Genomic DNA, 14,948 nt, shown 5'->3' on the forward strand with positions numbered 1-14,948 from the left:
GGGCTAATGTCCTGTACCTTTGCATAATCCAAAAGCTATCAGGACTTAGAGGCAAAAAAATGCCTTCAGAATCTCTCCCAATGCAATAATACTGCACAAACCAGTGAATACAAAAATAGATCCTAAAGCAGCACCACATAAATCATGCTCTTACTTAAGGACTCCACAGGAGAAGGAACCACAAAAGCTATTTCCGTAAGGGCATCGGCGTAATACAGCACCTTCTTCTGTCCATTGAAAATGTTAGCCCCGACATCTTCAGAGGAAATCACTTCATCTAGGAATGAGAAACACTGCGTTACTGCTCCAAAAAGCAGGAAAACCCAGTTTCATCCTGCTTCATGAAAGTGTAATTGGTTAATAAAGGAGTAATAGAATGTACATTTCCAACAACAACCAGTTAGTGTGTAAGAATACACTATAAACGTTCATTAAATGTCTTTACACTAACTTAAGTCATAAAATCCTACATCATTTCTGAAATGACTCTGAATCAGACCACTTCTGATTAGCAGGGCCTTTGGCTCACCTGTATGAAGCAGATTAAAGGAACAGTCTTTTGGGAAGAGGTAATAATCGAGGGGAACAAGGCCACCACCAGTCCCTCTGCAGGGAATCAGAGCAGGTGTCTGAGTGTGTGTACTCTTGTTTTCAAGGCATTGCTGTCCCCGGTCTCTCTCTGCTGCTCCTCCTCAGCTGTGCTTCTATTCCTCTTCCCCCAGTGGTCAGTGATATAAAATGTACGGCAGTTTTAGTAATAGTAGCTGCTCTAAGCCAGCGAGATTCACTAACAACGGTAACATTTCCTGAGTTAGTACAGTCCTCCATTAAAATGAACACAATGTCCTGCCAGTAGTAATACATAAAAGACCAACAACCTGACAAAAAACTGCAAAAAGGAAATGGAAAGGAGTTTTCAGGAAAGAAATAAAAATATGAAAAGATGCTAAAACTCAATCATAACTGAAAATAGAAAAGTTCTCACCTAACATTGGAAGATACCTGATGTTGGTGAGGATTTGGCAAACAGGAAGGATAGGCCAGAGGTTAGCAAACGTTTCCTGTAAAGGCTCAGAGAGTGAAAAAGGCTTTGTAGGCCATGTGGTCTCTGCCACAAGTACCCAAGTTGGCCACTGTAGCGTGAAAGCAGTCATAAACAATACATAAATGAATGTGGCTGAGTTCCAATAAAACTATTTATAAAAATAGGCATACGCTGTAGTTTGCCGACTCCTGGTTTAGACGCTGGAAGGTATTTCGCATCTATTGTAGTAGATGCTATGGTTACTGCCCCAATACCCACTCTACCCTCCCCTACTCTGTCTGTAGCAGGCATGAACTGCGGGGGGGACTGACCCTTCACTCCAGTTCTATTTTGTCTATATTTCTCTATCAGGGTCATTCTATCTCTCCCGCTATAGCAACAGGTCTGGGGTGGTCCAACCCACTGCGTATCTCAGGATTGGGGACTAGGGAGGTTCTGAGACCCAGCTACTCTCTCCTCTTCAGGTTAGTGTGGTACGTGAATGTAAAGGCTGGAACTGCCTTTTTGCAACGAGAATAGCTACACTGGGGATAAAGCCGACATATGGAGAGCAGAGCTAAAGGAAAATTGCAGAGAAATAGGAGTGCTGATCAAGTGACAACGAAAGTGTACACTAATTTCTGGAACTTTCAGTTACAGGGGGCAATCAATGACCAAAATCTAAGCCAGTGTGGGTCAGGTTTTCTGTTACTTGCAACCATAGCATCCAACTGATATATTTATCAAACTGAAAAATGTGCATATCCTTTATCAGTTCCCCTTGTGGGAATTTAGTCTACAAATATACTCAAGCACATATTCAAGGATATGTGCAAATGAAAATTAGAATATATCCCTCAATACTTTTTTGATTCAACCTTTGTTGAAATTAGAAAAAAATTATGGGCTACGGATCACAAGTCACAGGGGTATTTAATGGGAAACGTTGAAAGAGTATAATCTTGTTGACAGAAGGACTCTGATAATTCAAAACATTGGACGCAAGCATTACCCACTTCAGAGAGATAATATTAACTTTCCAGTGACTGCAGGAGCCCTCAGAACAAAGAACATTAGCCAGGTGGGGCAAAGGTCTTAAGTTTAAATTTATACTTGCTCCGGTACTTGTTATCCTGATGACATTTCCTCAGGAGGATTTTAGAGATGGGCATGAATCTCTCAGAGATAGTCAGCTGCTTACTAAAAAGGTTTTCATATAATATCCCAAGAATATAACCTTTAATGATAGCCACAAAGTCTACAGAAAACATCTGTTAACAGAAAACTGTTATTTATTAGATAAAATACACTTATTAGGAAACTATATTGTTGCTACAGATAACCTAAATTTATTAGAATATTGTTTTTAAAAATGGAATTTGTTTACTCAAACTATAAAAAAGAACTTACTAGCCTTGTGATAAGCCATTCATTTTATATTAATTACTCTTTCTTTATATATAAAATTTATTCACTTACGATTTATTTTCCCCCATATACACAGAAAATAGCTGGAAGAGTACACAAACTATTATTAAGTGACATCACGTGAGGACTAGGACTAGCAGAAGGAGATTTTTCCTTTACATGTTTGTTTATTTTTTTAATAAGACTACAAACGCGTAGTAAAGGGGGGAAATCAAGAGAAACAAAACAAGAAAAAACACGACCATTACGAGCTTTACCTTGTTCGGGTCCTTCACCATCATCACAACTGTTAATAGACCAACTGGTGGAAACGTGCCCAGTCCAACCAGGGTGTCTGCCCACATCTACTGACCAGCCAAGGGAGAGCAAAAATTCTAGGAAATGTGGCTGAACATTTCTGGAAGACTCCACATTCTTTAAAATCTGAAAAACATACCAATCATCAGCTATAATGAAGGAAACAAAAGAGCATATCAAAATAAATCTTCATAAAAATCAGTTAGCTTTGAAGTAGCTGACAAATCAAGTCTAAGCTCAGAATAAATTTGGGAATGTGTCACTGTAGTTAAAAATGCATGTTTTCGAGTTAGATTTTAATTCAAATCTTGGCTGTGCCTTGGGCAAGTTTCTTAACCTCCCTGTTTCAGTTTCTTCATCTATAAAGTGGGGGGAAATAATAACAGTTGTGAAGATTAAGGGTGATATTGCAAGTAAAGCCCTTAGTTCCTCACCTAGCAAAACAATTATTGAACCAGACATATTTACTAAATGTAAACAAAAAATACTATTAATATGTCCCTGCCTTCACAGAGGTGACTGTCTGGTTAGTGAGAAACATTCCATAGGTATGTAATTATACATGAGTGTAAAAACATCCTTTTCTTAGTCCAAAGAAGAGAATGCAGCCATTCCAGAAAAAAAATGAAGTGACCAGGAGGTTCTCCCCTCTTCACTAAGTACCAAATTTAATACCTGGGTTTTTTACTGTCCCCCAAAAGAAAAGCCCCTGGTTCTCATGGGGTGCGTTTGCCCTCCAGAGGACATTTGGCAATGTCTGGAGACATTTTTGTTATCACAACTGGTGGGGCGCTACAGCTATCTAGTGAGTAGAGGCCAGAGGTGCTGTTAAATGTCCTATTTACAGGACAACTCCCAGTACAAAGAAGTAGCCTGCCCAAAATAGGAAGTGATGCTGTTGAAAAGCCTATGCTAAAGGAAGGAAAATGAGACATCCCATACAAATTAAAAATAAAAGGGGTGGCAAGGGTGTGTGTGTGTGTGTGTGTGTGTGTGTGTAAATGTATTTTAAACATAAGATTCTTAAACATAACATTCTCTTAGCCCACTCGACCTTCTGCATTGCAATCAGCAGATGCAGGATCCTGGAATCACTATTTTTAAAAGTTCCTCCAAAAGACTGACGCAGCCAGTCCACGTATCACTGATGCCGTTCACACAATGCTAATCTATGTCAAGACCATCAGGAGGCCTCATAAAATCAAAATCTGGGGTGTTACGTCTATTACTTCTCAGTCCGCTGGACATCACTGCTGGGCCATCATCTCTCAAACACATCATCTCTTAAACATTTTTCTTTAGAAGAGAAGTTCTTCTTTAGTTTACCCATATCCCTTCATATGCTTATAAGTGCCAGGAAACTGACTTGACAGTCAATTCTAGTTTTCTTCCAATTAAAATTTTTATTCATTAGTCAAACTTTTCAATAAACAATTTCTGAAAAGTTAGTCAAGATGGAGTAAGTGAGTCAAGTTCAAATTGAAGGGCACTGGCTGGTAGCCGGAAATTCATTTACATCTACACTGTAGCTAGGGGAAGCAGGTCTCAGCCACGCTAAAGGGGACCTCTGAGAATCTTCATTGTTTCCTAGTCACCCTCAGTCCCTAGACAGCTAAGGAACCTAAATGGGTTTGCATCACCTCAAAGGTGTGTGCCTTCTTTCACAGGTAGGAGAAAAATGGTCCCATCATTCTCATCTGAACCATGCGTTTGACTTCCTTCAAAAACAGATTCCCAACCCCTGCAATTAACCCAATTCTACTGAGGCTCTTCCAAAAAGTTGAGTCCACCAGTCTCATCCCTGGCTACCACCAGCCCACATTCTCTCAAGATCCAAGCATACTGGACCCCACAATGAATTTTGTGAAGACGGATTTCTTTCTTACCTCCAGGGCCCTTACGCATGTTATTCCTTTGTTAGTGGAACCTGCTTCTACCTTTTTCCCTATTGTCAATGCATATCTCAAACACTAGCTTAAAGGTCTTTTCCTCGAAGGACGCCATGTTAAAGCCAGGTTAGGTTTTCCTGTTATGGCTCCTGTTAATATGCTCCTATGCTTAGCACACTTTGCTATGGTTTTTTAATTTAATCCTCTGTCTTCTCTTCTAGACAGTAGTTGTAGGAGGCTAGAAGCCATGTAGATCTTGTTCACCACTATAACACTGGCACCTAACCAACAGCAGACACTTAAGAAACACTTACTGAATCAATTACCTCAAATGAGAAAAACTTTCCAGTAAATCAATCTTGTTTTCTAGTAGCTCACCAATAATTTGGAATAGTGCTTCTAGTATGAAGATTTAGTAACTTTGGTAAGTTTCTTTAGGTATGCTCAATTTGAGTAGCTAATGGTCTTACGATGACTACAAGAAAGTCCCCAGTCACAGCGCCCTACGTATCTGAATACTGTACTTTACAAAGCTTCCTGTGGCCCTTCCTAGTCACATTCAGTAACTACCTGCCTAGGCCATGTTTCACTTACTCATTTCCAACAGCCAATTTGCTGTTTTCATTCTCATCTATCGTAGTTTTCTTCATCCTTCTCCTAGTCTCTTTGTCACACATATACAACTGTGCTTTACTTAGTCTTCTGTTTTTTATCCTTTATTCCAGGTGTTATTTCTCACTACACACTACTCATGCCTCAACTGAAATCATTTGCTTGTGAAATTACCTAGAAAGTGAGCTCCTCCAGAGGAAAGACTCATTGTTCACGTCTATCCCCTGGCACATTGAGCCCAGGGAAGATTCAGTAAATACTTCCTGCTATTGTTTTATTCTTAAGCAATCAGGCCTAGCTTTAGCTTTTTGTGGCTAACTTTCTGTACTTTAGTTTGTCTTAGGAATCTAAATTCCTTAAGAGGAAGAAAGACATGCTATAGCTTGGCTCTAAATCACACTAACTGAGAATCAAAGGACTGGGGACTCCAAGCACTAGTTTTCATTAATTCAGTTTCTGAACTGGTTCACAACGATTCTTTAAGCGTCAACTATAACACATCTCCTACTATGGATAAGCATGAGCCATGTAAAATTTTGTGTATTTATGACCATAAAAAATTACCCCCATAATTCGGAAATCTTACCTCCTGGTTTGTTTTCTGGCCTGGTTTCATATAGAAAATAAAAACTGTGTCGAAGGGACGACATGGCAAGAGATCCAGATACCCAATGTCATCAAAAAATCCAGGTATTGTGGCGTCAAGTGCAATAAGGTGAGGAGGTAGACGACTATTTGCAGGTTCCTACCACCAAAGGAAGAAAGGAGAAATGATTACCTCTTTTCACTATTCTAATTCTAAAAGCAGTATTTGTTCATGGTTTAACAACTAGTAAGTATGAAACGTACAAAGTGGCAGGAATAGGCACATAATCCTCAACTAAAGAAACCATTTAACATTCTTGTGTACTTCCTTCTCGTTCTTTTATTTGCCTTTTTCTTAAAGACAACTGAGATCATACTATTGGGTTGGTGCAAAAGTAACTGAGGTTTAAAAGGTTGAAAATAATTGCAAAAACCACAATTACTTTTGGACCAATCTAATACTTATTTAATTCTGGATCCGATTTTCTCTATAATGTATTATGCTTTCTAGAAAATGATTTTAATGTATTTTTTCCTCATTCATTGCTGATGGAAATGTAAAGTGGTATAGCTACTTTGAAAGACAGTTTCGTGTCTTACAAAGCTAAACATAGTCTTACCATACAACACAGCAATTGCACATCTTGGTATTTACCCAAATGAATTAAGAACTTATGTCTAACGAAAACTTAAACATAAATGTTTATGGCAGCTTTATTTACAATTGCCAAAACATGGAAGCAACCAAGATGTCTTTCTGTAAGTGAACAGATAAATTGTGATCCATACAATGGAATGTTATTCGGTAATTTAAAAAAAAGAGCTATCAAGTCACAAAAAGACATGGAGGAAATCTTAAATGCATATTGCTAAGTGAAAAAAGCCAATCTGAAAAGGCTACATACTGTATGATTCCAACTATATGACATTCTGGAAAAGGCAAAACTGTGGACACAGTTAAAAGATCAGTGGTTGCCCGGGGTTGGGGAGGGGAGGAGGGAGGAATGACGAGGCAGAGTACAGTGGATTTTTAGTGGAACTATTTGCTATAATACTGTCATAGTGGACACGTTATTACACATTTGTCAAAACCCACAGAATGTACAATATGAATGAACTCTAATGTAAACAAACTATGGACTTCAGTTAATAATGCACAGATGTTGGTTCATCAACAAATGTACGACACCAATGCAAGATGTTAGTAAGAGAAAACTGGGGGAGGGGGAACATGGGAGCTCTTTATACTTCCTGCTCAATTGTTCTGCAAACCTAAAAGTGCTCTAAAAAATAAAGTCTATTAACTTTTTAAATGCATATCTTGGTTTTGTTTTTTCCCCTAATCCCTTATCTTCTTGGAGATCTTCATCTTGCCCAACAATGGTACCCATGGTATTTTGACATCCATGGTATTTTTCAGGAAAGCATATCCCAGGGATGGCAAGGATCACTATTTTACATCAGCAAGAATTGTGAGCTCGGTCTTCTAGTCTATTAGATAATGTTCCTGGCAAGGGCTGGGGCAGCTCCCTAGAACCAAAGACATTAATTCTGCAGTTAAAACAGAGGAGTATTCCCACTAAGTGAAATAAGTAAAGACTACAAATAGCCTGGTGTCAATTCAGGTCAGATTTTGTTACTAAATGAATTTGCTACAAACGTACAAAAAAACTTCTGGTCATCAGTTTTTATTTTGAAATCATGTATAAAGAATTGTGAAGCTATAGTATACTGTAATATACCTGGTAGGGCAAAGCCTCCAAATTCTTTTTTTAAGTAAGCTAGTTCATCAGCTTGTTCTTCTGGATGATCTTCTAATCCAGGAACATAACATGCACAAACTTCTATCTCTTAATAACTTTTTTAAGTTTTTTTCCTCTAGGTCTTGCACACAGTTTGGTAGGGTAACTTTTGTCAATATCACAGCTATAAATGGGGTATTTTTGCATTGTATTTTTAACTGAATAACTACAGTCATTAATTTTTGTACTTTTTTGTGTGGTGATCTTAACTCTCACTTACTTTAAACATTTTATTGATTCTCTTATGGTTGTCTAAGTAAGTCTTATTACCTATGAACTGTCTTCTTTCCAATAGTTTTTATCTCTTATTTAGTTTCTTTGACTATTTCATTGACTTTCCTGATTTTGCTATTATAACTACACTATAATGTAAGATGTTACTGGGGGAACTTTCCCGTACATTTTTTTTTTTTACAACTTTGTTAATCTATAATTATTTTAAAATAGAAAAATTTAATTGACTAAAAAATTCTCAGTGTTAAATAGTGGTCAAGGTAGATATCCTTTGCCTGATTTTAACAAATGGTGCTTCTAGTTTCTCACTGCTGCCATTTGGAGAGATGTACATTACTAGTTCTGATTTTTTGTTTTTTTAAATCAGAATGAGTATTGTTCCACTGAATATTGACTTATTGTTTGACTGATTCTTACAGGATCATACTATTTTCTTAATAGCTTTACTAATATTTCCCAATAACTAACTCTCCCTGAGTTCCTCAGATAAATCTTACTTGGTTGTAGAAGGTAATTTACTTAGTATACTGTTCAATTCAGTTTTACTAGCATTCTCCTTAATAATTGTATACACACTTATATTCATAAGTAAGATTGATTTACAGATTTTTGTATGTGTGTGCTGTCATTTTTAAGTGATTAGAGATATGCTGAGATTCATAAAATAAACCAGGTAACTGACTTTTTCCTATGGTCTGATACAGATGAAAAAGCATGAGAATTATTTTCTTGAAAGCTTAAAATTTTAACTAGAATAGATAACATGTAAAGAAAATTACAATCTCAGAGACAGTGCTATCAGGGCTCTTCTTATCTCGCTTCAGTCCACAGGATGTAATAACTTTTTCCTAGTATATTTTTATTACTGCTTCTACTCTTCAATTTTCTCCACTAGGAGTATGACTAATCATTTGTAAGTTACATCTTTGTTCCTTAACTTCCGTCTTTGCCCCTGTATTTTTCATTATTTCCTCTCTCTTCTTTCCTTCTACATTTTAAAAGAGTTTCTATGTTCATACTTTCATTCACCAACTCACTTTCCTACAACATAAATTTTTTCCATCTACATGCTGAAATCCAAAATCAAACAGCACTGTTTCCCCTGCTTTCCTAAAAAGGTAAATGGCTTTTAACCAAGTAGCTGCTAGGGAGTAAGAGCAGGGGACAACTTGTGCAATAAGCAACTTTTTGGTTGGCAATCTTCAGTTGTGCTTTTCAAAACAAAGAGGCCTTAGTGCAAATCCCAGGCACGCTATTTTACATCTTGAGCCTCTGTTTCCAAATTTGTGATAGAGGGACAGCCTCACTTCCCTTGTAAGTTGTTTTAAGGATAAGGAAACTAAGAACTAATGGCAATATTTACTTTACAGGCTGGCTAACATTGGGCTAAGTACTACACGAAGCATCTTACTTGACCACAACGAGATGGATACTTTTATCATCCCCACTGTAGACGAGGAACTAAGACTCAGAAAAGTCAGTAACTTGCCCAAGACCACATAGCTGGCAAGTAATGATGCTGGGACACACACCAAGACAGAGATCTCAGAAAGCACAAAGAAGAAGTGCTTGGCTCACAAATACTTGTTCCTTTTTAAATGTGGCATGAAATAGCAGAGTCAATCGGAGCCCATCCTTTTGGTAAGAAATTTTACTAGGGGAAGATTTCTTAAATTTTATTTTAAGGGAACACCCTTTTTGTTTTGTTTTTTTAATTTAATTTTATTTTATTGGGGAATATTGAGGGACAGTGTGTTTCTCCAGGGCCCATCAGCTCCAAGTCATTGTCCTTCAGTCTGGTTGTGGAGGGCACAGCTCACTGGCCCATGTGGGTATCGAACCGGCAACCCTGTTGTTCAGAGCTCACACTCTAACCAACTGAGCCATCCGGCCGCCTACTAGGGGAAGATTTTTAATATTCTTTTTCTAACTATCTGTAGATGTTATTTATGTATGTGATACATGTTATTTATATATGTCTTACATTACCCAGGACAATTCAGAGCTGGATGTATTATCAAAGCAGTCCTCTCAGCCAGAACTCTGAAAGCATTCATGGGACTGTCATGGACTCACACAGTAACCTATAGCACCACAGAATTTCATTTACTTGCATGCAGAGTAGGATTTAACCAGTTTCATTTCTTTAAATTCCTTCTACGTGTATTCTGATAAAAATGTTTCAGCTATCACCAGCTCAATGCCCATTTATGATGTACTTACTCATAACAGTTTAGGAAAATTACCTTCAATGCTTCTAAGGACAAAAATCCAAAGTGTGACAGGAAAAGGCGTGCTGTTTGGAATTCCTGGGCGGGAGGTGGGGGCTTACAATCCGTAATTGGATCAGGAAAACTTCTCTTCTGCAATTCTTCCTCACTTTGTTGTTCAAGGTGTATTTCATAAGCAATCTGCTGAGCCATGCCATTCCTTAATTTTTCATGTCTCTCTTCTAACTGAATTAAGCAAATATTGAATTTTTTGGAGCTATTACAAAAACATTATAATAGGATTAATCTTAATTTTAAAATGAAAATAAAGCTACAAGTAACAAAGTAAACGAAGATGATTTTCAGTGATCAACACTAAAGTTTCAATTCAATACAGTGTATGCAACCAAGCAAACATGTTTCAAGGTTAAAACAAATACCAAAGAAACTCCCCACCGGCCTCAATAATCGCTCCTTCATCTCCCCCCTGTAAATGAAACCATTCTGTCTCTGCTGCCCTTCAAGAAACGGGGCAGAGTTGTTGCTCTCGCCCTTCTTCCAGACCACTGTCCATCATCATCCTGCAGTGACCTCCTCGTGTTCTGACGTCCTTATCAATATGGATTACTCCACTATTCTCTGAGCCTCCCCCCCCCCCGACCCTCCACTTCCCTTCTGATCAATCCTGCTTTAAAATTCCATCCTCCTTCGTGAGTCGTGGTGATTCTTCTAACCACCTGGCTTCTACTTTGACACCTGCCCAACCTTCATAACTCTGGCCATCCATGAGTGCACTTTGCAGCTCAGGTGCGCTATACTTTCAAGAGCTACAATTCTGAAATTCCCTTCTCCAATCGTAAGCCCCCTTCCTGCAGAAATGTCCTTTCATTTCCACAACGTCGCTTCTCATCACTGTGAGGCACCCAACCCCTCCCCATATTTTCCCAGGCCACACGCATCCTTCTGGCTTCATCTACCTCCCAACCAAGCCTAAACCTCCAAACCTAACATCTTTTCTTGCTGTTGTTGTTGCACCAAATCTAACATCTTAATCCCCTCTCCTAAGCATCTAAACGGCTGTGCTGTTGCTCCTTATTCTTCCATATTCTCAACCCTGTCAATTTCCACACCAAGTTTTTCACTTATGCGTCCAGATCCCAAGGACTTTGGAAGAGTCAGCAGAGTAAGTTCACTACAGATGATGCTCCTTACTCTCAGCTGGGTGCCTGGCAATTTTAAGAGCCCTCTTTCATTGCCTATTTCATTACCAAGAACTAAGACTAAAAGTTACGTGAGCTCCTTCAATTTCCCTCCTTTCCATCTCTACATGTGTCTGAACATTACTCTCTTCTCCTGTCTTACCAGAAGTATCCCTTTTCTACACACAATCACATGGACTCCTGCCCCTCCTGCCCCCAGGGCCTTACTCTATTACTTATTGCCCCAGCCCACCCTACAGTGTTAGCAGATGCAGACCTTTCTCCACTGGTTCCTTCCTTTCAACCTCTAAGCACATTCGTATTCCTCCCATCCTTGAATTAAAAAAAGAAAAATAACTAGTGTTGCCTTTCCTCAACTAGGCTACTCCCTCCTGCTTTATCTACTCTGCACCCTTCCCTTCACTGCTAACAGTGTAGTCTATATTCACTGTTTCTCACTAACCACTCACTCCCCAGCCCCTTATACTCTGCCCCCAACTTTAATACCCCTTGAAACCTATTCTCAAAGGGCAGCTACAATTTCATGCCCAAATCTAGGGGCCTCTTCTTCATGCTCCTTCTCCCTGATCTTTCTAGCACTTGACGGTTAGGCAGCCTCCATTCCTGCCCTTCTGTTCTCTCATGCCCTGGCACACCTGTCCCCCACTTCTTAAAATTCTTCTTCCTTGACCTGTAAGATACCAGTTACTTAAACCAAATAAATTTTTCCTGTCTTCCCAAACCTTCCTCTTCCTAATTTCCATATTTCTATAAAGGGCACCGATATCTTCTTTGTCACTTAAGCTCGAAATCTTAAGTTCTTTAGCTCTTTTCTTTCCCTCATCAATCCAAGACATGTTGGAGCTACCTCTATAATAATTGCATATACGGGGGGCGGGGAGGTACGGTGTTCCCAAAAAAAGGTACACATTTTAAGAGATGTTACCTACATATTACTTTTCAAAGTTGAAGTGAATTATAGTAGCAACGTGTAGTATGACGTTCGCTCAAAAGATGGTGTTAATCAAATGAACGCAAGTGTCATTCATTGTATTACAATTTTAATATAGTTTTTTCCTTTCTTAAAATGTGTATCCATTTTCTGGCGCCCTCTGTGTTTAAACTTCCACCAGAAGTAAGGTGGCCCTTCCTTTCTTCTGCCAGAATTGTCGTAACAGTCTCTGAATTGGTCTCCTTTCCCCCAATATCCTCCACTAGAGTCTGACCATGTCACCACCCTACTGAAACCTACCACGGACAGCATGGGCAGCTCAGTGACCCTCTCTCTAAGAGGTTCAGTTCCTTTCAATAAGCCACAATCTATACTTGTCTTACTATATAACCTCCTGGATGACAGAGATCCAAGTCAGCTTATGAATCTCCTCCAAAAATACTTATTAAAAAAAAAAAAAAGGCAGTGTCTTGACCACAGAAGTTGTTTAAGAATGTTTTTAGTCATTCCCTTAACAATAGCTGAGAATAATTTATCTTACTTCTTCAGTGACGATTTCATGCAAATCTGGAATGCTCAGATCTGCTTTCACAAAAGGAATCTTATCCACCTCTTCAGGAAATGGTCGGTGTTTCACAGTATATTTAAATCCAACATCATTTTTAGGAACTGGACGAGGTTCAGGCACAAAAAGCTGTTAAAATAAAACAAATAACACTATTTTTATTACATTAGGTGCCATTGGTAGTGATGTGTACTTCCCTGTCTCTCAGATGCCTGTGTTTCTCTAGGATTATATATATAATACAGGAGCTCAGTAAGAATCCGCAAATACTACTGCTAACAGTAAAGGTGAATAGCCTATGTATCAATATACTCTAATATATTTTTATAAAACTGTTCATCAACCTATTATAAATTTGGGACTGATAAATAGGGATAAATAGGTTGTGGACTCCTACTGCCTCGGGTCTGCAGCTCCCATATCCAGTGGTAAGCCAATAGGTAAGGCATTTCAGAACTTAAGGCTCAAACTTCCTTCTTCCCCAAGGACTCTCAAATCATTCCACAGAATAAAGTACAGTTCAGCTCCACCGAACACCGTTAGACAGGGAGTTCAGCCAGAATCTTAGCATGGCTTAACTGAAAGAGAATGGGCCCCCAATCTAGGTCTTCCTGGCTCCAAATAACTGCTTTAATATACATTAGCTGTGAGACTTCCGTTTTCACCCCCGAAGAATGGAAGCAACCCATCACAAGGATGTTGAAAGCATTAAATAAAAATGGATGTAGCACATATTAAACCATCAACACATTTCATTCAGTTCCTTCCCTCTGCAGTCTTTAATGCTTGGTGGCTTGTAACGTTACTGATGGAATGTGATGTACAAGAGAAACTCGGGGTGTGCTCCTCACAGAGAGATAAACACATGATTAAGAATGACTGTTCTGAACAGAGGCCCCATTTAGTCATGTAATATTCAGATGGCAAAACTCAGGTTCTTAATCATAAGTGGATGTCAGAATCACCTGGACAGCTTTCTAAAACTACACCTGCCTTGACGATGTCTTGAAAGAGTAATTCCAAGAATCTGGAATTCTAGGCTCCTGAGATGACTCTGATGTGAACCCCCTGACTGAGACCATGGCTGGGGTCCAAAATACTTGCTTTTCTCTGGTTTTGTTGGAATTTTTTCACCTTTTCATCACAGCGTGCCCACACGCATGTGCACGCATCCACACCTCACTCCTGTCACTTTCCAGTAACTTCTGATGCATAAATACCTTCTGGTTTGCTTTTGCTCCTCTGGGTAGAAGGCAAAGCTGCTGTGCCCAAGCGAGTCTTCCAGACATTCCCCGGACCAGCACAGTGACGGAGGGGAAAAAATCATCTAGAATAAAAAGATGCAGAAGTTTTTATTTCGGACAGCCATTTAAAACACACCTGTTCCCAACTGCAGAGCTTCTAATAATCAAAGCCCTAGCACCATGTTTCCCAAACTTTCATCCTTTGTGTACCATCTCTATGGTTTCTGCCATATCCATGTACCACAAATGCTATTATCTTACTTTACATCAACCACTTGCTTTCTTTTCTTTATGGAACACTTCAAGAATTTGCGTGTCATCCTTGCACAGGGACCATGCTGATCTTCTCTGAATCGTTCCAATTTTTTTAGTATATGTGCTGCCAAAAGTGAGCACTCTTTCCTTTTTTTTAACTGAATTTTAAAAGGAAATTGGCTATCTCTACTTTAAATGGAAAACCATTATTTTAGTGTGCTAATTATATATTTTTAAAACACGTTTAAAATAGATAAAATAAAGTTTACCAACACATTGACTAACATCATCTCTCATATCTCCAATGGTACACACACACATTTTTGGGAAACACTGCCCTAGCCAACACTCTTAACTTCCAGTGCTGGGTACAGCCTAAGTGCAGGAAGACAGACTGGGTGCTTGCAGGGCCAATGGTACATTCACCCAGGCCTTTGTGTACCACTGTCCACCAAAGGCAGGCACTGTTCCCTCCCAGCAGAAGTTCAGGGGCAGGAAAAGGGGGTTAAAAAATTGAGGAGGGACTCCTTGAGTGACCCAGATCCTCCTTCTTACTCCCTTTTTGTCTCTGGTGCGGGAATCAAGCTTGTTCAAATTTCTCTCTCCCATATCTTCTGTTATTAACCATTACAATGAACTATTAAAATGTCCT

At 39.0% G+C, this 14,948-nt stretch overlaps 1 protein-coding gene and 1 non-coding gene across 9 annotated transcripts in view; both read right to left on the bottom strand.

The window, feature by feature from the left end:
- RALGAPB (Ral GTPase activating protein non-catalytic subunit beta) overlaps positions 1-14,948 on the bottom strand; it is an 85,061-nt gene that overhangs the window by 11,569 nt on the left and 58,544 nt on the right. For all 8 annotated transcript variants that reach the window (XM_033094488.1, XM_033094486.1, XM_033094485.1 and 5 more), the window contains 6 exons: positions 14,018-14,124; positions 12,774-12,926; positions 10,118-10,327; positions 5,837-5,995; positions 2,710-2,875; positions 155-277 (listed from right to left, as the gene is read on the bottom strand). In XM_033094488.1, the coding sequence (XP_032950379.1) occupies positions 155-277; positions 2,710-2,875; positions 5,837-5,995; positions 10,118-10,327; positions 12,774-12,926; positions 14,018-14,124 (918 nt within the window). The remainder of the gene's footprint in view (positions 1-154; positions 278-2,709; positions 2,876-5,836; positions 5,996-10,117; positions 10,328-12,773; positions 12,927-14,017; positions 14,125-14,948) is intronic.
- LOC117016355 (U6 spliceosomal RNA) lies at positions 14,327-14,437 on the bottom strand. Its single transcript, XR_004421880.1, has one exon. It is a non-coding gene; the product is annotated as a U6 spliceosomal RNA (small nuclear RNA).

The sequence above is a fragment of the Rhinolophus ferrumequinum genome, chromosome 23 (assembly GCF_004115265.2).
Source record: "Rhinolophus ferrumequinum isolate MPI-CBG mRhiFer1 chromosome 23, mRhiFer1_v1.p, whole genome shotgun sequence".
Lineage (NCBI taxonomy): Eukaryota > Metazoa > Chordata > Mammalia > Chiroptera > Rhinolophidae > Rhinolophus > Rhinolophus ferrumequinum.